The 26,398-nt window shown below is 41.9% G+C and overlaps 1 protein-coding gene across 1 annotated transcript; it reads right to left on the reverse strand.

Annotated features, from left to right (window-relative positions):
• Positions 1-7,896: 7,896 nt before the first annotated feature.
• On the reverse strand, positions 7,897-21,086 carry meis3 (myeloid ecotropic viral integration site 3; the record flags this gene model as incomplete). The annotated part of the gene is made up of 13 exons (XM_080053704.1): positions 7,897-8,090; positions 9,663-9,746; positions 9,946-10,004; positions 10,993-11,069; positions 11,683-11,828; positions 12,858-12,963; positions 13,143-13,292; positions 13,718-13,768; positions 13,877-13,927; positions 14,021-14,195; positions 14,589-14,728; positions 19,246-19,444; positions 20,824-21,086. The coding sequence occupies 13 exons, from the start codon at positions 21,084-21,086 to the stop codon at positions 7,897-7,899; spliced, it is 1,695 nt and encodes a 564-aa protein (XP_079909830.1).
• Between the last annotated feature and the right edge of the window lie 5,312 nt (positions 21,087-26,398).

Here is a 26,398-nt window from a genome sequence, read left to right on the forward strand (position 1 = left end):
ACCGTATCACTGCTGCATTTAAATGACCGAGCCAATCAAATTTGCCTAATGAGACATCTGGCATTCAGCCTGTATGTGGATGTCAAGCCTAGAAACAGCTGGGCCTTTAACACACACACACATACACACACACACACACACACACACACAAATTGCCTTTCACTCTCACACTTTATCAGTGCTGTCAGACTTAGAATGAAACAGAGTGATGCATGCTAGGGCACACAGTTATTGGGCATACACACACACACACACACGCAGAAGAAAATCAGGAAAAGCAGTATGGAAGGAGCTGTGGTCATGACTATACTGACCATCACATATTCGTTCTCTCAGACACAGTTCTTTCACACACGTGATATATTATGCATACATGAGTGTGTGTAACGCACTCACCACAGACATAAATTAGATATATGGCGGCGGCGGTGGAGGAGGGGGTCTGCAGAGAAGAGAACAGGAGTGTGTGTATTTGTGTGTATGTGAAATGAGGAAGGGAGGGGGGGGGGCACAGATGGCTGTGGCCGGAGGCAGTCGAGGTGCTGCAGCTAAAAACATGGAGAGACTGCAGCACACACACACACACACACACACACACACAGTAGGAGTGTGGTTGGGGGCCTGCTCACATATACACACATACTGTATAGAAGGAAAACTAGGAGACAAAGAGACACATAAAGTCCTAACATACAGTGGAACATTTTCCCCAGTGTCCATTTCAGAAATAAAGGCAACCTCTTACAACTATTACTGTAAAGGTGGAGTCAGCGATTCTGGAGAACGCTAGTTGTCAAAATCAATATCCGCTATGGGTCTGTTCTGTGTGTGCGCTGAAAAGAAATACAGTGTTTAAGCACAGCCTGGGCTCTGTAAACAGGTATGTTGCTACGGTGGGACGCCTAACCCTAACCCTTTGTTTACATACAAGTTTAGAGAGCCCAGGCTGTGTATCGACTGCAATTTGTGATTGTGTCAACAAGCTTTCTCCAGAACTGCTGACTCCACCTTTAAGAGTCCATTAACTAGATAGATTATTAATTGTTATTGCATGTTATCGACAACTTTGTTGTAACAATAGGTAGCACAATATGAAATACATACAGATACATCATACCAACCATACCACAATTGCTACCTTATACTTCTACTCCAATATCATTAATAGAGGAAACAAATAGTTTTGACTAAACTGCATTTATTTGACAGCTATAGTTATTTCTTACTTTACATATAAGGATAATGTATTGTCCAGCAACAGCAGTGAAATACTGCTTACGTATTGATGCTTCTGTAATAATTTTCTGACATAACATTTAAACATTAATAACAATACTATAATATCCGATAAGTGATTCTAGTTTTTCTATATTTTTGTATGTACTTTCACTTTTGATACTTTAAGTACATAGTAATATGTACTGATTACTTGATTTTCAATACAGGACTTATATTTACCATGCTTTAATACATCCTCAACCACTGCTCAATTTGTACTATATCCAGTTAGTGCAAAAGATAAGTGCATACATTTTATTGTCAACTTAATGCAGAAAATATAAAGCTTTGCATGAGGAATACATGCATTAATAAATAGCATGTGTATATATATATATATATATATATATATATATATATATATATATATATATATATATATATATATATATATAAATATATTTAGTTTTTCAATTAATTTCAAGTATGTGAGCCTAGATTTTAATTTCAAATAAGTAAAGAAAAGTGAACATCAATCATCATTTTTAGACATGAAATTTAAAAAAAATAACTTGCTTTTAAATGCCACATTACATTTTTCCACCGTTCTTTTGCCTGGTTTTAAAAAATGTATTGTACACTCACATTGTGCTTAAAAGATGCCTACCACCGCTCCACTTCTGACGTGTGGAGTTTGACTGCATCTTCACTGTGCTGCCCTGCCTTGTCCTCATCTGTCACCCTTACTCTCAAACTCTATAATACATATTAGTGTCTTTGTCTTTACTGTGGCCCCTCTAAGGCCTTCTTCGTCCAACAGCTTGCCTCTGTCGCGCTCCGTTCACACACTGCGACACAATAAAACTTTCGCCCCTTCCCATTCTCCTCTTAACCCTCCTGGTGATTTTTTTTCATTCCTTCTCTCTGTCATTCAGTTCTTCTCTGCTCTTCCTCCTTTCCCCTGCTGCATTCCTTTCTCTTTCTCTCCCCCTCCCTCTCTTTCTCTCCCTCCTTCTCCCAACCCCTCCCTCTCTCCCACTTGTCTGAACTCTGACAGGTGTGTAATTGAATGATTAATGACCACGTTGTATATCCCCCCTCTTACACGCACACACACACACACACACACACACACACACACACACACACACACACACACACACACACACACACACACACACTTTATGTTAAAATGGAATTGTACATATTTATGCACACGCATATTCACGCAGGCGTGCACATTTTTTACATTACACATGTGTATTCATTTTGCTTCAATGGCCCAAATGGTCAAATTTAAACAAGTAGGAGTCTTGAAATGATGGAGACATTATAAGGAAGGTGGCAATACACTGAGTGCACATACAGTATATGAAGACAGACCTGCACAGGGCCGACACTGTACATGTGCTGCAGTGGAGTTCATTTGAAATGACAGTCGCACGATTGTAATTTGAACAAAATGCTTCAACCTATGTTCATTTCCTCACAAAGAAAAAAAGTGTTATTTAATTCAACCATTTTATCATAACAGCCAGAATTTTGTACCTCTGATTGTGTGAAGATGTAAGGCTAAACGATCTACTGCCCTCATACTCCCTGCACTTTATTGTCCTTCTAACCACAGTATATGGACATTGAAACACAACGCACATAAATACATTCAAGCACTTAAAGCCCCCCCCCCTCTCCCCCCCTCCCTCTCCTCCCTCCCACTCTCCCCTTCATTTGTCAACATAAAGGCAGATTTTATGCAGTCTAATTCCCACCGTCTAATGGAGTCTGTGTTGGTGAGAGAAAAGGCTGGCAATCTATCTCAACCAATCATAAACTGCGGCAACGGGTATGACTTATATTGTGTGAGAGAGAGCGCTGTACACTGATGGAAGACCAAATCGTGTGTTGTGGATTTTTCCTTTCCTAGATCTCTGTCCTGCCTTGGGATGTTGCAGGATTATACATTTTAGGATATTTAAGGCCATTTCTAGTAACAAGATTCCACCCTATACCTTTGCAATACAATTCATATACCACTCATATGTTTTGTTTATTAGGTTTGGTAGGGAAATGCTATTGCTGCATGGAAGTGTTCACTTGAAAGATTTGTTTCTGCGATGAAAGAGATGTATCTAGTTTCAAGGGGGTGGTTGGGGTAATGAAGAAGTTACCATAAAGTACAATAAAGAAGTTAGTAAGGATGTACCTATAAGTGGGTATTGTTAAACAAAGGGCATATCTACATTGTCTGATGCATTGAGGATCAACATTTTGTGACTTGGCACGTATGTTGAATAAAATGTGTTTCTCATTTTGTTGATACATTTTTTAAAATTCTGGTGGCACTATACATTTCTTACAAGACATACCTGCTGTTGAAATGTTGATGTAAATAAATGTGATGTTGCAGGAGACATACATATTTATCAATCGCCATTTTCTTTTTGTCATGCTAGCGATGTGGCTCTGGGTCAGTATGGAAATTTGTTTTGAGTGTAAAATAAATTGTCTCAATATACTGGATGAATTTTCCCAAAAATACGAGATATGTTGCCATGAAATTATAAAGAGACGTTCATCTGATGATGAATCCTAATGACTTTGATGATCCTTTGAATTTAAACCTGGCGCCGACATCAGGTGGACATTTGTGATATTGACTGAAATGTCTTTACTATTGTGGCTATGAATTTTGGTATACACATTCATGTTCCCTTCAGGATGAATTACAGCATGCTAGCATTGTCATTGTGAGTATGTTAACATACTGCTGCTACCATTTAGCACAAGTACTGTACAGCCTGAAGACTCATCTTGTTTTGACATGAATGCATATTTATCAATTGGGCTCTAATGTAAGTAAATTAGAAATCCAAATTCCATTTTAAAATGGCATTTTTTTTGATGCCTTCCCATTCCTTTTTCTGGTCTGGGGAAATCATTTTAGTGACTTATGTTTCAGAACAGAGGGCAGAATATTGGCAACACACTAAAGTATGTATAAACTAGTGTGTGTGTGTGTGTGTGTGTGTGTGTGTGTGTGTGTGTGTGTGTGTGTGTGTGTGTGTGTGTGTGTGTGTGTGTGTGTGTGTGTGTGTGTGTGTGTGTGTGTGTGTGTGTGTGTGTGTGTGTGTGTGTGTGTGAAATAAAGTTCAAAATGCAGCCATGTTGTAGGAAAATTCTAAATCCATTCAGTAGAACACTTTAGACTGAAACAAAAGCTTTCACACTGTTTCGGAAGACATGTGGGTTCCGTGTTGTGAGAAAGAGAGAGAGGTGGAGGGGTGAGAGAGTAAAAGTGAGGGCCCCACACTCACCAACATGTCCTCAGAGTTAGTGTGTGGAGTGACAAAGAGAAATGAAAAGTAGAAGGTTGCCTAGGTCAGGACCCGAGACCTTGGGAGAACAGCCATTTCCTGTTGACCTCTGTTTGCACTCTGGCTCCTGACCTCCCCCTCAGCTCCAGGCCCCATGGGGGCAGGGTCGGGGGGGGGGGGGGGGGTGTTATCAGTGTTTGTTGTGTGTTTGAGGTGCTGTGGGTGAATGTGGGGTGGCTATATAGGTGGAATCATGCATAGGTGTTTGACAGCTAGCAGGCCGGAGATCAGAGGAGAGGTCAAGGTAATGGATAAAACACAAACCCCAGGGATGGGAAGAGTTGGGAGAGAGAACAGAGAAGTTGTTTATTCTTAATTTAGGCGACGTAAGGGCTGGAAAATATCTACAGGAGCCACAAAAAGTTCTCATCTGAGCTTTGAAGCATTAGAGAAGAAATGGGAGTTATTTTCCTTTCTGTGATAATCCAGCCCTGTGTGACGGATCACCGCGGCTGCAGCCTGAGGCCCCCGTCGGGGTTAGAGAGATAGTCAGAGGAAGGGACGGAGGGACGTGACTTATGATCGGAAAAGAGGAGGAATATTACACCATTTGTCAAAAAAGAGTTCCTGTGTAAAAGTGAGAAGCTTTCGATGTTGGTTTATGAAAGGTGTTATATAACTGAAAAACAATATTCCTGAGTGATATGGATTATAATACAGCAAGAATGGACTTTCAGCTACTGTTTTGTCTGTAAAGCTCAGAGCCTGATTACTGGCTGTGTACCAATTCCATACTGCTAAACACCAGTATAAATGAGTAATCTTCATAATGTACATTACAGAGCAATTCAGTCCTACAAGGGTGTTTGTTCCTTGGGCTGATTTTGGGATGAGATATAATGTGAAATGAGTAAAACTTTAGAACTAGTTTAAACGTGAATATATCTGAAAAGCCACTCGCTAGGAATATCTTTAACTGGGATATTTTGTCTTGGAAATCCAAAGATCAGTGAGATGAAACCATTACTTTATTTATATCAATAATTCATATACAAGAAAAGGCTAACGTCTGTTGATATTAAGCACAAACATCAACTTCCCTTTCACTAACCAAGGGAGTACCGTGAGGTTCGGTGCTTGGTCCATTATTATTTAAAATCTGCATAAAAATAATAACATGAGTTGTTATGCAGACGATACAGTTTTATATACACATGCCTCTTCTCTGACCAAAGCCAGGTCTAGATTACAGTCTTTTTTCATGGTTTCTTTATCTCTGCATTAGATTACACTTGCAGTGAATGCCCACAAACAAAATATAATATAATGCCTGCTGTACCAAAACCTCTTAATTCTATCATCCTTATGCAAAATTAAACTGAAATGTGTCTTGTGAATTCCTGTGGTAGATTTGGTTGGACAGGACAGGTAAACCATTGTACAATCAGCCGTCATGACTGCACTCGACCACAGAGATATCCTGTACTCTCACGCTGCTCTTCCACTGAGCCCTGCATTCCAATACAGGAGTCAAATGTTGTCCTCGTCCCCTGCGTACTAAATAAAGTAGTTTGGTCCTCAATAACGACAAGAAAAAGCACAACCATTACACACTTTGATTTCTGTTCATAACTGTCTCCTAAAACAGCTGCCTCAGTTTATCCCGTGTCTTCTCAGACTTCATTATTCAAGTTAAATGTGTTTTGGTGACTAGTTGTTTTATGATTATATAAAACTCAGCCTCTGGAAGATTATATTTGTTCAGCTTGGGACAGAAGACAAATGTGCAATGTAATGTTGTAGTGTATGTCAGAGGTTGGTAGTACTTGAATAAATAGGAATTCAGTTATTGTATAACGCATTTTTGTGTTTTAGTTTTTGAACAGGATTTGATTTCAAATATTCTTCTCCTACTATTTAATGCTTTTACTTTTTTAAAGATCTTACTGGAGCTGCCTTTGCACGTTTCATTTTTGTGCAGTGTGCAGTTTTTATATAACAACGTATCGCTGCACACTGAAAAACTAAGTACATTTATGAATGCTTCAGTCTTTTTAACACCACCTGAATTACTTAAAAGCTTGTTTACAGACTTGCATGTGCATACAGAAAACAGATGACCAGTGACAAGTCTTACAAAAAAAAAACATTTTAATACTTGAACTGTATTTCCCATCATCATTCAGAAATGTTTCAGCGGTCGGAGCTGAGTGGAGAGGGAGCCGAATGTTTTAAGAGTCCTTTGGCTGCAGCTCCCCTCACACACAGCTGCGACACACAACAAAAAATGCTCTAGAAATGCTTAAAGAAGGTTGCTTGTGTGTTTGTGTGTATTTATGTATGTATGTATGTAGGCCTATGTGTGTAGAAATGGCTCTCAGTGTGTGTTTGCGAGTGTGTTGGAAAGATCCTAAGGTTAGGGATGCCTGTTGGCATCTTAAGGAGGTCAGTGGTACGAGAGCGAGGCAGACAGGAAGTCATTCATCGTGTTGAGCTTCATGCCGAGGAAGAGCGCTAACATTACAACAAGCTCATGTGAAAGCTCAAGCTGCATCCGCCTGGAGTGGCACACATAAATATAAAAATAGATAAAAAAAAACTCAAGTCGGCTTTAAATAAAGAGTGTGTGAAGGTGCGTGTGTGTGTGTGTGTGTGTGTGTGTGTGTGTGTGTGTGTGTGTGTGTATTTCTGACAGTAAACATGTGAAGGAAGACAGGGAGTGGTGAAGAAGGCGTGTTCACAGGATCAGGTTCCATTCAGTAACGTCCAGGTGCTGTTGCAAAGTCTGGGGGGGATACATATTAATCTGTCTCTCCAGGTCCAATCGACCGTCTTCCTGTGGTTCAGCAGGCATGATGGGAAGTGTAGTTTAAAGCATGTGTCTCACCCACAGGACACAGTGAAGACATTTGGAGAGGAGGAAGCACTTCAACTCTGAGAGAGGTATGGCTTAAACCTGTGGGTCCAGACTGTGTGTGTGTGTGTGTGTGTGTGTGTGTGTGTGTGTGTGTGTGTGTGTGTGTGTGTGTGTGTGTGTGTGTGTGTGTGTGTGTGTGTGAGTGTGTGCATTAGCGAGTGGACCAGCTACATTGAGGTCAGTGTCTCTCATTGGGGAATGTAAACTTTCAGAGCAATGTGTCATCTTTTTTCTTTAAATAGAGTTCTGTATGCGTCATTACACATACACAGCAGCACACGCACACACACACACACACACACGCACACACATGCACACACACGAAAACACATGCACACACTCAAACACATACAGTATTTGTCACCGCACACACTCAAATATACACATTCATACAGTAATTTGTCCTTACACACACTCTCACACACACACCCCTGCTCCCCCTCTAGACTAGTGTGCGTGTATGTCCAGTCCTTGGGCGAGGAGTGGCTCCGCGGGGTGTGCGTGTGGCGGTGGGTGTAGCAGCATGGGGTGGGGGTGTGGGCCTCCATAAGGGTGGAGGGAGGGTCCCGGGTGGGGAGGGTAGCCCGGTTGGGTCAGTAGACCGGGGTATTCACCCTGCAGAGAAGGCATCCCCTGGAGACCTGGTGGGGAGACACAGCGCATACGTTTACATTTTCAAAGTAGATCAAGTGGAATATGTTTTTTAGGATTTTGCCACAATGTAATAGATTAATATTTAGATTAGAGTTGGATGAGGTTTCCTTTTTCTAAAAGCAGTGATTTTGCTTTGACTCGATTATGTTCTGACCCGCATAAAATTAGAGGGTTATACAATTTTCACTAAACCTGTTGAAATTACAGCTAAACTCCATCATTAATTTATTTTGCTTGGGGATTAAAACACTAAATCAATTCAGCATTGTGTGTTGCTTAGCTGATCATAACTTTTAAAAAAAATAATGTTTTCCTGCTAACATACAGTTTTCCACCTTTAGTAGCGTTGACTTGTATAACATGTGATAGGTGTCAGCTTCTTTCACGTCTTAATTACTTTATAATCTTATTCCTGGAATTCAGACAGAGTTCATTTTGGAAACTTTTTTTTTTATCACTGCAGGATTTTCGATCTCAAACTAAATCTCTGTGGATTGTGAAAACTGATTAGCTGCACATCATGAGCTTGGATTAACTGATCCATTCTGCTTGTTAAGGGATTCAAAATTGTATTACTGTAATATCTTAGATTTACTTGTTTACTACTATTAAAACACCTGTCAATATTAAATTACCTAATTGAAATGACAGCAAACATACATAGTGGACTCTCTGTACATAAACCACCTTTAATACCTCACCTAATATACTGTACGTAGGTGAGTCGCTCTAAGCATATGTGTTTAAATATTTATATTTATAGGATCTAATGAAAAAGCACAGTGAGATTTAAACACAGTATAAATATGAATTATTTTTTTTCAGTTCAACCTTGTACCCACACGGCTATATTGATGTTTTGGTGCTAGGTACCCTAATGTTTTTGTAATCTTCTTCTGTCCTTGAGTAAACTTAAGACTGGACCTACTATTCTATATTTCTTATTGTAACAACAAATCATGTGAAAAGACCTAAACTAACAGTGTAAGAGTCTATCTCAGCCCGTCTGTGGCCCTCATGTCCAAGCCCATTGGTTCCCACTGAAGAGGTCAATTTAAAAAATGTTCCATACATTTTTAAATGAGTATTTCCAGATAAACCAGGCCACTGTAGCTTTTTTTTTTTTTTTTTTGGCAAACGTTACTCAACCAGGAGTAAATAGTGCTAGTGATGATATTTATTGGGAATTATTTTCAGCTGAATATTAATGCAAATTGGAATTTGGAGTATATTTATGCTGTGTATATGGGATTCAGTCAAAAAGTATCTACATCTTAATCATTTTGTCTTAGTTATTTATTTCATTTCTGTGTATGTGAGGGAGGGGGGAGGGGGGAGAGGGGGGTGTATATATTATATGTGTTTACTTATTCTGTTTTTTTTTTGTTTGTTTTTTGTCTGTATGTAAAAAATTGCAAAATCATTAAGATAAAAGTTTCTAAAAATAATCTACAGCCTGTGTTTTCATGTATCACCACCCTTATCAGGAGATAGCATTTATAGTACTCTGAACTGTCAGTATGTGAATGTGATCAGTATTTCCCTAGAGGCTTCTGTACCTGCTCGGAGCCCGAGGTGGGCCTGTCCATCGAGGCCGTAGCCCCCGAGAGCTGCTCCCTCTGGGCTGTAGGGACCACCCTGACCTGTGGGAAGAGAAAGACCATCAGACACAAACACCCCACACCACAATCACACACACACACACACACACACACACACACACACACACACACACACACACACACACACACACACACACACACACACACACACACACACACACACACACACACATATATATATACACAGAGTTGTTTACCTAGTGAGCTTATAAACACTGACCTGAGCGATTTGACTGGTCAATCATCGGCTGAACTATTCTCCTCCTGGCGTTTATGAACCTGGAGAGAGAGAGACATAGAGAAATTGTTTGTTTAGAAAGAGAGAGAAAGAGAGAGAGAAGGGGGGACCAGGCCTGCTGTTAATGGAAGGAAAGGGCCAACCAGGAGACTATTAACCTTTTCTATTTTACAACCACTTAACCCTTTCAGGGGGCAGAGTAAATCAAGGTTAGGGCAGAGCAAGTATCCATCGCTCTGTGATAATTGATTGATCTGCATTGATCGGTTCACCGTGTTTGTGGCTACAAATAAAAAACATGGAAGTTATATGATTACAAAATCTGTTGTTTAACGTGTAACACACTCGTCCTATTTCTTCAGCTTTGCATGTACGTTTGTACCAAGATCCAAGGTACAGAAGCTGAGAATTATAAAATAAGGAATTAATCGGCGGGATTGGAAATGTACTGTGTGTGTGTGTGTGTGTGTGTGTGTGTGTGTGTGTGTGTGTGTGTGTGTGTACGTGCACACGCGTGCATGTGCATGTGCCCGCGTGCGTGTGCCCTCATTTCGCCTGTGCAGAAACATGTGTGCCTGGGGAGTGAATTGGCAATGTGGTCGCAGTAAAGCATCTGATTATTGGATATTGATTTGCTATTCTGTTTTTATGAACACAGAGTAAGTAGATTTTACTGCGCTGCCGCTTCAGAGCAAAAATGCTTACCAGGGCAATTCTTCCTCTGTTACAAGCTTCTCTCTAATAAAGTAGATTATGCTCTTCTCTAAAAGTCTTGTAAAAGCGCTCACCTTCAATTAACCAACATTTATTTGCACAATGTATGCACAATAAAGAGCTACTAAGCCAAAAAAAAAAGCGCTTTAAGTGAGTTGTAAAATATGGACGCTGTACAACAATATGTTATTGATGAGGCAACAGCCGTGTGGTCAAATTGAAAGTTGACGCCTTTTGCATTTAAACACAACAGTTTAATTGATTATTGATAAGCCAAGGGGCTGGAATTAACGTATTGAGCGGGAGTGCACTGACCAGTTGTTGACCTGTAAGATGGTCAGTCCTGTGTCCAATGCCAGCTGCTTCTTCTGCTCCTCGGATGGGTACGGGTGCTGGGAGGGGACACACACAGTCACAGGGTTAAAGGCAAATCAAAAAATAACAATAGTACGTGTGTGGATCGACAGGAGAGATCTCAAGACTGCTATAGTGACTCAACTTGACTTCAGCTTCAATCTACAATTAAATAATTATTGGAGAGAGAGAGAGAAATCTCTGCCGTGAATACAGATGACCTTTCATCTCTCTATATTTCCCACTCACACACTGTAATAATTGGAGTGAAGCAACATTTGACCTGCCTCATTTGGTAGCTAATTACCTCACCGACAATTACTCACTCCATTTCTATCACGTTCACAGTCGCTCAATAGGGAGCATATTCACATAATCACTTAATCCTCCGATTTTTCATTTAATTGAATTGACCTCCATTATACACTCTGTTCCGCTCTCGGTCGATTCTTGTCAGTGACGTTTTTGCCTCACACTAAGTCCTCCATTGCAGTCGTTACTGTATTCTCTCACGCGGTGTTATACACAAGCTCTCGTTGTCTTTTCTAACAGCTCTCCAGGATTCTTTCAATCATTGTCCAAATTCAGTATTTGGTAGTCAGTGTTACAATTGAACTTTGAGGCGATAAGAACATGAAGGCGCTCTCTTACTGACAGATGCTGGAAGAGCCAGGCTCTCATGATGTTTGTTGCTAGCTTGGGGAAGATGCCTCTCTTCTTGTTGTTCCTTCTGTCTCTGTCTGAGTCATCATCGTCTCCTGTACTGGGGGAAGCCATTCCTCCATCCATACCGTCGCCTAAAGGGAACCACACATCATATCACACAAGGGGTCTATTTAGCTACAGCTCATACAAGATCACAGACACTGTTGTAAATTGATCAAACTGTTGCAAATAAAGTTTAGAAAAATGACTGTGATAATGATCGGTCTTGATACACATGTTCTAAAGAGATACAGTTGTATGGTTACATTTCATTTTAATAATGAAATGTTATTACATTACATTTTTTTTCAAATAATATGTATACTATATATATATTTATATACGTCTATCCTCACATTTTCCTTTGTGCTGGCAGAATAGCATCAACGGGACTCAAAAATGAGTTATAAAATGACATGCATTAAACCTGTTCAGTGCCCAGTTATGATCAAACACAAAAAAACATTTTAATGGTAGTTTTCTATTCTAAATGCACTCATAGATCGTTAACAATAAAAAAAAAATTTAATAAATCCTTCATTATATGTTATTTTTGGAATGAACAAAGAATCGTAACATGAGACACTACCGTTTATAAATTGTCTCAACTTGAGTTTATTTATTTTTACAGTAATCAATGGACAACTAATATCAATAAATAAAGTGATGTTCTAAACCACATGGCATTTATTTATATCATTTTAACAAAACACAAAGTCCATAGACTTTTTTTCTAATATTATAATTTTTTTCTATTGAGTTTATTAGCCTTTTGGTAAAATGTTAAAAAAACTTATTGCAATTCCCTTGCATTTCGGATCGGGATAACATTAGGCTTAGTATTATTGCTTGTTACAGATGTGGCTATTCTACACATACACACCTTTTTTTCTATGCATGAGTCTTTGCTGTGGAATGCAGTGTTATCTCACATGTACAGTGTGTGTCTGTGTGTGTGTGTGTGTGTGTGTGTGTGTGTGTGCGTGCGTGTGTGTGTGTGTGTGTGTGTGTGTGTGCGTGTGTGCGTGTGTGCGTGCGTTCATGCTTGCATGTGTGCATGCGCGCGTGCATGAGTGTGTGTGTGTGTGTGTGTGTGTGTGTGTGCATGTATGTGTATGTACCTGTGTCGCTACAGTTGTCTGCATTGCTGAGTGAAGGCAGGCCACAGCCCGGTGTTCCCAGAGGAGTAGTGGCACATTCATCTGGCTCCCGTAACCATGACGCATTCTGCAGGGAGCGAGAGAGAGAGGGAGGAGGGAGGAGGGTGGAGGGTGGAGGAGGAGTGATGGGGGAATTCCAAGCAGGTGAGAGAACAAGCAGTGGTGAGAAACACATTATTCAGACTTCCAGTGCATAAAGATGGACAGGTGGATCACTGCAGTATACACTATGGCAGCTAGTCTTACCTGCTCTGACAGACTGGAACAGGACCCGGTGAAGTCCTCCATGTCAGACTTGGAGCCGCCCTCCCGTTCGTCCATGATGAGGTCTGTGGGCATTTTGCCCTTCAGACAGGTGATGTAGCGATGGCAGAAGTTATCACACAGGTCGTGCACCTTTAGAAACATCAGACATCATACATACAGTTAAACACAGATTCCCAATCAGAGTCCAAGAAGGTCATAGCAGTGATGTAAACATTAAAGGAAGGGTGCACTTGTTTCTTTTTTACAAGTGTCCACATGCACATTGACGCAGCTATACACATTCATCCTGTTCACACTGGCCTTTAAAATGAATAAATGTCAATCTTTCCAATAAATGTATTTCACTGCCTAGCCAATTTTACGTTCCGAGGTTCCCATATTAAAACGCATACATTCCCTGATACGTATTCAACAAAGCGCTGTTGAGCAATTGACATACTAGTCCTTGATGTCATAGACCATATACCACAAACAAATGAACACACTGTGTCAGTACAAAAAACTATGTATGTATTAAATATGTTAAAATAAGAACATGCTTCTCTCGCACCAACCTTTTCTAACTCCAGCAAATGAAAGCGGAGAACCTGTATCGCCTGGATCATCTATATAGAGGAGAATACATATTATTAATCAAACACATATCCCACAGTGCATGTTTGGAAAGAAACAAATGTGTTCCTATTGTAGTATGCTTTCAGTGTGCATCATACCAAGTTGTCCAGCTCAGGATTGGAAGAAAATATGGGCTTCTCTGAGCGGATCTGCCACACAGAAAAATATATCATTATTTACAACTCTGCAAAACTTGTTTTTCAATGGCAGGGCTGTGACTGGCTCTCCCGGCTGTCACTCACCTGCTTGGCAAACACGGCAATGTCGTCGTTGAAGGAATCGGAGGAGCAGACGTCGCTGTGATTGGTCATTCCCGGGAGGTGGGAGGTGGCTGAGAGGGAGGCGGAGTCTCGAGGGGAGCAGGTGGCGAGCTCACACTTTTCAAACACTAAGGCCAGCAGTGGGAACAGTGGGTGACTGCACGCACACACACGCACGCACGCACACACACACACACACACACACACACACACACACACAAAAACAAGCACACACGGACACATATATGCACACAGTTAACATACTATACATAAACACAGTAACAGTTGACATATAGTTTACACACAATACATTCACACGAGGTGCTACAGGAAACTTAATAGCACAGTATATTTACGAGACAGGCAGCTGTAAACACTTCTCGTGTGTTTGCATACTCAGCACACAAACATATGCTGCATTTGAATTTGCTAAAAGCGCAAAATGTAATTTAGACTACTTTTCTAGTCCACTAAAAGGCTACTACATAAATCACAGTTCCCCACCACATCTGGGGTTTTGGAGACACACTCACGCTCACACATTGCTTACCCATAGATCTGGTCTTTGTGGTGTTTGAGGGAGTCGGGGATGGTGGGTCCGTACTGTGGGGGAGGAAAGGGCCTGACATCGTCCCCGTACCCCCCCACCGACATGCCCTCCGACCCTGAGTAGTGCAGCAGCTCTTCATACTGAAACACAAGATTCAGATGTTGGGACAGTTAGACATGAGACACGTTTGACATCTGCGCCTTGTCCCACGTCAAAATATTCTAGTGATGTTATTATGTGGCTGATCTGTCAGGGGGCCTTCACAGACACACAGCTTACTGGACCAACACTTAAGTCTGTTTTGTGTCTGAACTGCTGAACATGTTTTGTGCTGCCTCTTGATATTAGAAATGGAAAGTGTATTAGGGCAGAAACAAACAGAATTCATTTTTATTACTGATAAATCTGACAATTATTTTCTTGCTGAATTGTTTGGTCTATAAAATGATCAACGATAGTAAAGAGAAAATGCCCATAACAATTTCTCCAAATCTGAGTTGACATATTTAGTTTGTTTGTTTTGTCTGACCAATAGTCCAAAAGCCCACATTATTACATTTACGTTCATTGAAAACTAAGAAAACAGCAAATGTTAGCCTTCGAGAAGATAGAAACTAGAGTTAATTTTGTGTGTGTGTGTGTGTGTGTGTGTGTGTGTGTGTGTGTGTGTGTGTGTGTGTGTGTGTGTGTGTGTGTGTGTGTTTGCCATCCTTTAAAAACTAAAGTCACGGCAATGTGCGTAGGCGTACTGGACAGTCAGGTGTGTGTGTGCATAAATCTTCATTTCATTTTATGAATTGCTGTACCAACTGTCAGGATTATTAAACCCTTTGAAATACACGTTGATAACCTGAAGAATGCATTCCAAGTCTAGATCAAATCTAAGCAGATTTTCTTGGTTCTCGAAAGGGATGAGATGAGATGCTCGGAGAAAAGACAGTGAGTCTGTAGCTGCTAATGTCGCCTCCTCCCACCTAAACTCTGAGTAGAACGGAGCCGTGCTGAGACGTCCCTCACAACCCGCTGTGACAGCCTCACTGGGGCCCACTCTCTCACACACACACACACACACACACACACACACACACACACACACACACACACACACACACACACACACACACACACACACACACACACTCTGAATCAGACATACATATGGCACACACACACACACACACGGATACAGCCAGGAAGAAGCCGCATCATGAATATACATGTCTGACTGGCTGTGTTATGGAGCTCATTTGTGCCATACTGCAGCGTTGCTTGCTCAGGTCAGCAGATCTGGTTGTGTTTCTATGCTGGATTAAAGGGACTCCTGTTTGGTGCAGTCCCACGGGGGCCACCAGGATCACAGACAGACACACAGACACAGCACCTGCTAGGTGACCTGGCCCCCGGGGACACCTTTCACTTCTGTGTTATTTTAACCAAGCCATTAAACTTTTGATCTGTTTCTCTGTGCAGGCTGTTCCCCCAGGCAGGCTACCACAAGAGGTTAGGATTTACTACATACTGGAGTCAACTGCAGGGACAGTGAGTCCGGTATTTTTTTCTTTCATTAAATTAAAACTATACTTCTATAAATGTAATACACAATTTTGTAATACTGTCAGAACTCCGAATGTCTCACAGACATTGTGGATTTATGTCCACAAGTGTCCAGTTTGAGATGATTTTCATTATTTGTGGAGTGCATTACATTTGAGACACCAACTGTGAAAGCCAACATAAAAGCATGTTTGCATATTCTCTCTGTGTTAACCTCTCCGAATTACATGAAAAAAAGTAATGACATCATTCCTCTTCATGTGCAAGCACTGCCCTCCTTCAAAGGCCCCTGCAGTAACCCTGGAGGTCCCCCCCCCTCCCCCCACTGTCCTAAATGGCTTATCAAATTGTTGTAATTCAGAGTCCCATATGGCCACCGGGATCACAGAAAGCACCTGCTCTGAGGCCCTGGGCCGGGACACCTTCTAGTTTTTATGGAGGCTGGCTATTAACACAATCACCGCTATCGGATTGCGCGTCTCTCTTTACGCACGGCCCCTATCCGGTTTCTGTGCGTCAGGCGGATCAAAGCGCACAAGTCGAGATGACAAATTCCGAGAATTTTCCCTTTTTTTTAAAGTCATGTAGCTGGTAAACAGTTAGGCTTCGGATGGCAGAACAACATTTTCATTACAAGTTGTAATTGCGTTATTTCAACCGAGAAGTGATTGCAGGCCTAACAGGAGTGTTTAGGCTGCTTGAGCTGAGCTGAGCTGGGAAGACAAATCCCCAGAGCCGACAACACATCATGATGTATAGGTCTAACAGCATTAGGCTTTTCAATTTTATTATTACATTGTGTAGGTCTACAATACAAAATGTAAAACGCAGACAAGATTGGACGCTCTTAAAAGTTTAACTGGATTAATGAACTCTAATTGTTAATTGAGAATGACGCGTCTGTTAATCTTTTTAAACCTTTACATTTTTATTTTGCCTAGGTATAATGATTTTTATTTAAAAACATTGTCATCTTTTTCTTTTAAATGAACAGAAAATCCGTAAGAACACAAGCCATCCTAATTCGAGCTCATTCGTTTTCTCAGTGCGTAGATTTAGGAAATTAAAGTGAAAAGGTAATGTGTTTCTGGGCTGTTTTAGCTCAGGAAATCATTTAGGAAACCTTGATGAATTTGCCTTATGTTATTTCGTTTTTTTCTGCACTATAATAAACGAGACTGAGAGAGAGAGAGAAAAGTTGGAACAAACGAACGAAACGAGCGAAAGCTGATTTTTTAAATACAAAGCATAAAAGAAAAGTCGTCAAAGTCAAAAATTCAACTGGAGATGTTACAGATCGGAGATCGAGCTCTGCTATGAAACAACTGGATTTATTTTTTTAATATAGCCTACAATAAACTAGAAAGGGCTCCCATACCGCGCGTTACACTGCCAATCTCCATTTGATTTCCTTTCAATTTCCCCCGAAACGTGTTGTCATTACACAGTGTTTTTACTGTACAGCATAGAACAGTAGCCTACTATATAAAGTTGAATGGGCCAGTTAAAATAACACCCATGTTTCTCTTTTTTAGCACCGAGTAATGAGTTACACAAGATGTGACTGTAAATGACCAATATAAAGTTTATAGCCCATTATCAAACCACCAACAAAAGCTATCGGAGTGTGTTATTTAAAATGTGTTTTTTAAGTGTGTGTGTGTGTGTGTGTGTGTGTGTGTGTGTGTGTGTGTGTGTGTGTGTGTGTGTGTGTGTTTGTGTGCGTGGTTGCGTGCGTGCGTAGGTGCGCTGTTTGCATATAGCAGTGATTTTCTGTCTACGCGCTGTACATCTCTAATTGCTCTCTTCCACTCTGAGTTCTCAGTCCGCCCGCCTGCTGCCCGTCAGCCATGCACTGCCTGTTCCTCCACCATGCCTCTGAATCACTGTAGCAAAAAAACTGACCTACTTACCGAGTTGAAGAGCTGCCTGCATCTCCTCTCTCTCTCTCTCTCTGCCTCTTAATGACCACACACTACCCATAACCCCATGTGTGCCATTCTAACGCCTGGCTGACATTACACTGCAACACATCCATATTATTCCACTGAGGGGATTAAATGTGACATAGGCTCCACCAGCTCCACTGAACTGCCTTTTCATGAATTAGGGATTATGACGAGTAGTTAAAGGTGGTGATCTTGGAATTGTTTCTTTGCAGCACACATGAACATTTGACACATGGATATTTCGTTATAGTTTTTATAAGGGGAAACACATGAGGGGGTTTCTCGGTGCCTGTGATGCTTTTGATGGCAAGTTTCCCCCCTTAAGTCCATGCTAGTTTACAGTCCACTAGTCTGTTTGCAGAGAGAGGGCCCTGTGTTTTGTATGGCTGCTGAACCCAGAGACCCAGCAGTGTGCAAAGATGATTTCCAACCTTCCCGTCAATTTAACTATTCCCCTTGGTGAAATCAAATCTATTATCCCAGCATGCTCTGGTCTAAACCATTATCGTAAAGAAAATAAAAAACAAAAATTGTCAGCAGACCTACCCTCTTCTCCATGCGACTCGAGAGCCAGTCCAACACCGGAGATGGTGATGCGCTGCTCGGCTAGTCCAGAGAGCTTTGCTTCCTTCCTCTGTCCCGGGGGTCCTGGAAAAATAAAAGTGAATGTGTTTATTATTCTGTTTTGTATTATTAAGTAATAAGCACTGAGGTTGCAAATACGACTAGCATCATGCAATAACAGCCTGCAAGGATTCAACAAAAACAGAAAGAAGACTGTGGATGGTAAACAGTGAAGAGCTGCTTCCCTGTGAGTGTGTGTGTTTACTCCGAGCCCCATCGGTTTCTATTAGGCTACAACATTATGATGGGACTGGAGATTTTTATGGACGTTGATGTTCTTGCCTGCGCTGTTATAGCGATGTAAGCTTAATGGTTTTAACACACTTAGCGCCAATAAAGCCCGCAGCCTATTAAATGCTATACTGGCATGGTGATATCGAGTAACGCACAGAAGCTCCAGCAAATGGTGTAAAATGTCCCACCGAGACTGTAAATATCAGTCGTTTCCAGTAGTCCTGTTCGGGGCCGTACGCGCGTGTGTGTGTCCGGTGTAGAGTCCAGAAAACCAGCGGCTTCCTGCAGCTCCTCGCCTCCGCCTGGTGCGCCTCTTGCTCCGGCTCGCAGCCTTCGGGATGCTCGGTGGCTGGCTGCTGCTGTGGTGGATAGCGGAGCGTCCCGTCCTTTCCTTTCCTTTCTCTGGGCTCCTTGTGCTCGCTGTCCGTGCAGCATACGGCGACAGGCTGGGAATTGTCACGGGGTTGGTTGCGAATGAGCGACGTTGTTTTCAGTCTGGAGAGGAGCGTAGAAGAAGAAGAAGAAGAAGAAGAAGAAGGAGGAGGAGGAGGAGGAGTGGTGATGGTGGTGGTGTGCCGTGTGCGGGGAGGTTTCGGAGGGTCAAAACGCGACGGGGTCTCTTAGCCACCCCTCCCTCCCTCCTTCCCTCCACCCCTCCCTCCTTTAGCCTACTCCTCCTCCTTATCACACACAAAACGCCAGAGAAGAAGAAGAAGAAAAAGAAGAAGACCCCCTCTATCGTTTTTATCTCGGCTCTCCTCCAAACTGATAGCCTAGATCACTCCTCCATCATCCCTCCATCCTCCTCCGAATCCAGTGCTGCTGCGCTGTTATCATCTCTGGAGTAGAGTCGTTGAAACTCTGCACTCCACTGTGGGATGAAGCATGTCCAACAGTTTGTTTACCTCTCTTTATTTAGTCTATATTTAACAAATCCCAAACACGTATGAGCCATGCAAAACAGATCTATTTATTTTACAGCTGTACATTTCAGGACCTATTGTCCTTTTTGATTATTTGTTTATTTACAGTAGCCTATATGGGTTGTTCCTGTTTTCTGTACTGACACTGATTAGAGGAGCACATATTTCAATATACCAGACTCTAATAGCAATATTGAATGTGGCAAGTCTCTAGGCCTACATGTTCTTATTTATTGAAAAGTAGAATGTGATCATTTACCCCATCACATTGTGTGCCAACTTGCTCCGTGATAATGCAACTTGTCACAAATGCACATACTGAAGTTATGCATTTATAATTCTGCATTAAAGTGAGCAGTTCAACTCTTAACATGATAAATGTATGCACAATAAGTTACAATTTAATTTAAAATAGAAATGACATAGAAACTGTGCTGTAATGAGGCTGTGACATTGAAGGGAAAGCAAAAAGTGTGATCAGATGCCCCTGTCTCCCCTATACGGGAATGATCACTTTTAAATGCTATAAGCAAGAGAAAATACAACCACAATCCACGGAATATTGTCTTCCCTGCAGGAGAGTTCATTTCTTTGTTACAGAATGAAGTTCTAATCGAGCTGACCGGGTCATAAATAAGTTTGGAGCGTGCTGGATGACAGAGAAAGTTACTGCTGATAATAGCTCTCTCAAAGTGTTTTATTGTGTGTCGACATCACTTCTATAGGCCCCTCCTTTTGACACTTCCCAAATGTCACCCCTTTGGCTGTCTTTTTCTTTTTGTTGATTGAGAGAGATGTGAGAAAACAAAACCATTGGCCTATTATTGTGGGAAAGTTTCATTTTAACTTGATGAAGAAAAACGTTTTCTCTTGTTGGTGGAATAGGCTCCACCGCCCCTCAAGGTCTTGTGTTGTAAATGACACCTAAGTAACATAATAATTATTGAAAACGCTCCTTCTTCCCCGGGCCCCGCTGTGAGGAAGCCAACAGGCGGCTGCACTTCAATCAGCAGCGGCTTGGCGGGGAACAGCGGGCCGGGCCGGGTGTCTCTGTGGGCGGCGTGGAGTTTTGACCGTGCAGCTAGGGGCAGTGCCTGTGAGGGCCCCGACCCGTCCACTATGGGCTCTTTTAACTCCGCAGGGCGCTGGTTTCCTACAGGGGGGGAGATCAGAGCGCACAGTCCCCTCCTACACTGAGCCGGTAATACAGCCATGAAGCGCTGTCAATGGGCTGGAAAAAGACGATCCGCAGAGGCTTGTTCTCGCTTTGTTAACAGGTTGAATAAAAAGGATTAACACCGACGTGTGTGCGTCGTCTAAAGGAATTCACGTTCACAGGGAATTTAGATTTCCTAATTTTTCACTCACAATTCAAAATCGTTAGGCTACATACATGTTTGGGGAAGGCCTATTTAGAGAGTGGTTTGGTGAAGTGATTTCATTGTTTGTCTCCCCTTCAAATCCCCAGCTTGGATTGCACCATAAATCTTCAGTCTATAAAATGTATCTAACAGACTATTACCTAACGCTGTAGAATAAGCTACACTAATTAACATCACAAACACTAGAGGATCTGTCATTCTGTTTAACACATCTCCTTGTGTCTGTGTGGGAAAACCATGGGAAAACACAACATCAAATGTTAATGACATCACATTTGAGTGCCACATGTGTTGTGAAGGCTGATCTTGAAGGTAACACACAGCTGTAGAATAGGCTATGTTTTCCCAAAGTCAAATAATAACAACACATCCAAATGAAGAGGGGGAGAACCAGATTTGATCTCAACATTGCTTCTATAAAACATCAAGGATAATTGAATAAAACACACAAGGTGACGATAAAGAAACTCATCGGACACAACATATCGTCTGTTTAAGGGAACAGTTATAATCAGTGACAATCCATTCTAACATTGTCCTGTTGTAACACATTACCCTGTGTGTGTGTGTGTGTGTGTGTGTGTGTGTGTGTGTGTGTGCGTGTGTGTGTGTGTGTGCGTGCGTGCGTGCGTGCGTGTGTGTGTGTGTGTGCGTGCGTGTGTGTGCGTTTACCTTATGTTAATAATATTCGGTTCTTTATCAACAAAAAAAGCACACATTGTTTTTTTTAAGTTTGATACTCCAATGACACTACTTCACTTTTGGAGAATGGCTTTACGTTCTTTGGGGTCTTCTATAATAAATAAACACAGTCTATTTCCATAGTTTTCTGTGTCTATGATTTGGCGTTCGACAGTATAGATACTAAACTCACCACCAACCTCCCAAATCCCCAATACACTATTTAGATTTTTGACAGTACAAAGGCATGTGTGATGGCCGATTCACACGTCTTACTTCTAGGTTTAGCCGGGTTTACATGATTCCCTCCTGTTGTGGAGCTCTCCTTTAACAAACAGGCTCTTCTCCATGCAGCACACAGTGGACTATCAGTCAGCCGGGTTCTCTGTGGGCCCATTCTGCATGTCAAGGCTGCTGCAGTTATTTGTCACTCCCTGTCAAGGCCCAAGCACTCACTCACTCCTCTGCACCCACCAAGGCCTGTTGGGGGGCGTGTGTGCTCGGACTTTAGGCTTTGTGTGCCTGCATAGTTGTGAGGGTCAGTGTCAATGTGCTCCTCTACTTATGTCAGGCCTTCGCAGGGGCTTTTCACAAAGTTGCATTTTAATTATTAAATGTTTGTATGGTTTTAATATGACAGGTGTGTGTGTGTGTGTGTGTATGTGTGTGTGTGTGTGTGTGTGTGTGTGTGTGTTGTTGTTGGTGGTGGCTATTTTAGTTAAAATGTTTGCTGCTCCTGGATGTCTGCGATGGGAGTTTCCTTCAGGATCAATTAAGTGTCTATCTATCTATCTATCTATCTATCTATCTATCTATCTATCTATCTATCTATCTATCTATCTATCTATCTATCTATCTATCTATCTATCTATCTATCTATCTATCTATCTATCTATCTATCTATCTATCTATCTATCTATCTATCTATCTATCTATCTGGATTACACAAAGCAACCAGCAGAGAGGGAAATTGTGTTTGAGAGTGTGCGTATAGCTGTGGATGTTGACATGCAAGAATGCGTGTGTCTTTGGGAGATACTCTGAACAAAATGAGTTATGATTGCAAAGGAATGATGGCAGACTTTTTTTTAACAAACTGCTCTTCTCCTCTGTAATGATGCTGCAAACAATAATTTGTAACATTGGCAGCTGTTGACCCTGTTCAAATGGTATTGCATCATCGGCAAGGTAAAAAAAACAAAAAAACCTCTTCAAACTACTGCTGCCCTCACCTTGCCTTAGACTTACTTGACTCTACCAGAGAGAGAGAGAGAGAGAGAGAGAGAGAGAGAGAGAGAGAGAGAGAGAGAGAGAGAGAGAGAGAGAGAGATGGAGGGAGGCGGAAGGCCACCCAGCCTTGTTGACTCCAGTGACTCTGCCATTAAGGAAATATGGCTGCCGTGACCTCTGGCAAACCGCACACAACCAGCCCAAAACATCAGAGAGCTGTGAACCTCCGCCAGGGAGTGAAGAAGTAATGGAGGGAAGTAAAGGGAGAAGGAGAGGCTGCGGGAAAGAGGCAGAGAGAGGGGTAAAAGTGTACGGGGTAGTCAGGGGGGCTGCAGAGTGCATTTTTATGAGCCTGTGCCTCTCCAGTTTCTTGGTCGTCTGGCCGCATGGACATAAATTTACTCCCCTCCCTTTCTCCCTCCTGCTTTCTTTGACACACTCGCCAAGCCAATCCAAGCTTATCTGCCCTTGCAGCCCAATTGCAAACTTTCCTTCCAGTTTCTCTCCCTCCCTCTCTCTCTCTCTCTCTCTCTCTCTCTCTCTCTCTCTCTCTCTCTCTCTCTCTCTCTCTCTCTCTCTCTCTCTCTCTCTGCTGGTTCTACCTGTTTGGTCATGGCCTCTCATTCATCTCTCTACCATCTCTCTCCCTCCTCCCTTTTAGCCTTCGCCTCTCCATCCTGTTTTGTTTATAGTAAGCCAACACTACCTTTCCTTCCTTCTGTTAGGCACGTGCTCAGATAGGACCCAAGGGGGGCTTGAACCCCTACCCTTGAGAAAATGTTGATTAAGCCTATCAGCTCCACATAGCTCTCTCTGTATTTCTCAGTATGGCAGCTTTTACAAGCTGTTGTAGCCCCTGACACTGGCGCTGGTATAAAAGGTCTAACATCCATGCACAATTAAAGACAGAAATGTAAAGTAGTATCCACAAACTATATGCCTTATCAATTAAGAAAGTACTGCACATGCTCCTCCCTCTCAAATTAACGTTGTTACTCATCCTGACTTGTCATGGAAAGCACGCATCTCTCCAGCCCCACCCCAGTTTGGTTTTAGTAATAGCACCATGGTGCCGTGTTATGAACAAGGTGTGTGATTATGAATGGCAGCGGTTTGACAACATCAAGGTGGAGAAGTGCCGGTAAGTGTATTTTTCTTAGTATTTTTCCTTGAGCCCCTGACCCCCGAAATGTCTGTGCACGGCCTTGCCTTCCGTTATTTATTCTTCCTCTCCTTCTCTCTCTGGTCCCCCCTCCACCACCATATAGATGGAGATTAACTGGGGAGTGCAGCGCCATCCGTCCTCCTGACTGTTTGTTGTTAAGGAGATGGATGGAGGCTCCCTCTGCCAGCCCCACGCAGCCGCAATTACACCAGCCGCCATGATGGATGGAGGGGAGGGATGGGGGGGTGGGAGAGAGGGAGACACAGAGAGGGGCATTTATCACGCCCCTTAATCTACCTGTCACTGCAAGGGCTGGGGTGGAGAGGGGGGGGGGGGTGTGTGAGGGGGGAGGAGAGCTGGCTTTACCCTGACTGATGGTCAAAGCTTTATTTCTTTTCTTTACCTTGAATTTGTTTCTTGGCTTTTTTTTCTTTTTTTTTGCTGGGGGAAGATTTAGGCCTACGGGGACTGGACTCATTAAATGTCCTGATCACCCCAATTGATTTTGCTAGAGTTTATTAGATTCTGTTGAACATACTCAAAGTGTGTGTGGCAAATTTGTGCGTAAGTGCATTCAGGGTGGAATAATCATAACATATCATCTTACCTTTTAAAATAGTCTCTTATTTAAACAAAAACAAACAGTATTAACAATGTTATGTTGTTTTGTTCAAGAATGAAACATGTAACTTTGAAGGAACAACATGATTTTCTACCTGCATCCTTAAGATCTCAACGTACATGGCTAAAGCAAATTAATGGCACCAATAACAACATAAACCAACATATTTCTTCAAATAGTCCAGAAGAATAAAAAAAACATGCTCCATAAAAAGGATCTGCACATGCACTGAAGTAACGCTTGTATTTATGTTGCACTTCCCCCTGTAAATCCAGTGTTTTCTCATCCGGTTGACACAGAGTGTTTGTGTGGATGGAATGATATCTAAAAAAAAAAAAAAAAGAAAAAAAAAAAACTTGTTCAGCCTTTGTATTAATGATAAGATGTTTGCAGTTTTGTTGCAGACTTATCCTTGTTTGTATGGATATATGATTAATATGATCTCTAGGTTGTTTATCCTCAAAAATGTATATGCACATGCACATGAGAGTCTCTGCATGCGCCTACCAAATGAGGTTCCTGTTGCATGGGCATCAACAGGTAATTTGCCCTTTTACAGAAATTAGGACTTTGCTGTACTACCTTTTCTTTAAATATTGACAGTCAATTTATTTTTGTATATTGTGTTTACTTACACTGTGTATATTACTGTAACCCGGTTGAACCGACAATTTAGTTGTCTTTAGTGCAGCATTGAGAGTCATTGTTTTGTCATTTTATATTTCCTATTCAAAACTGATGTGTTCTAACTATATAGGGGAGAACGGGGGAATCTGAGGCATCGGGTAATGTGAGCCACCCCCTGTATCTAGGCAACGGAAAATATTTGTGGTCATGTGAGATATATGTTTTCAAGCCCCTCTCATTTCCCCTTGGCCCTGAAAGAGAGGACCTCATGGTGCTGTGGTAAGCATGTTTTTTTCACCAAAATAGGTATTTTGCATGTAAAAGTAAATTTTCTTGCTGTCAACTTAATCAACTGTTGTGCCAAAGCAAATGTATTCACGTAGAAAAACTTCTATCATACGTGTTGATGAACTACCAACATATGAAACCATGTGATGCTGATAACTGAAGATTAGCCTGAAATGCTAATGCCTCGTTTCCACCGAGTAGAGCGGGTCGGGTCGGAGCGGTTCGGTCCGGGTAGTTTGGCTTTTCATTTGCCAAAAGTTGGGTAGGGTACGGTTTAAGCGCACCTAACCGCTCTGAGCCGCTCCCGATCTCAGTACTCCTCCGTAGGGGTACTAGCGGCCTGAAAGCGGGCCGAAAATGCATGAGAAGGCGGAGCTACACACTGCCGTCATTTGATTGGTCGAAAGAATCATTTCCGCCATGTGTAGATCTCGGCAAGAGTGAAGAGAGTCTTGTGTTTTGGCGAAAATATGAGCACAGCTCTGTTTATTGTGTGGTGTTTTTCCTCGTCAATAAATTAATCAGTTGGTT

Source organism: Ammodytes marinus (assembly GCF_949987685.1).
Source record: "Ammodytes marinus genome assembly, chromosome: 3".
Classification (NCBI taxonomy): Eukaryota; Metazoa; Chordata; class Actinopteri; order Uranoscopiformes; family Ammodytidae; genus Ammodytes; species Ammodytes marinus.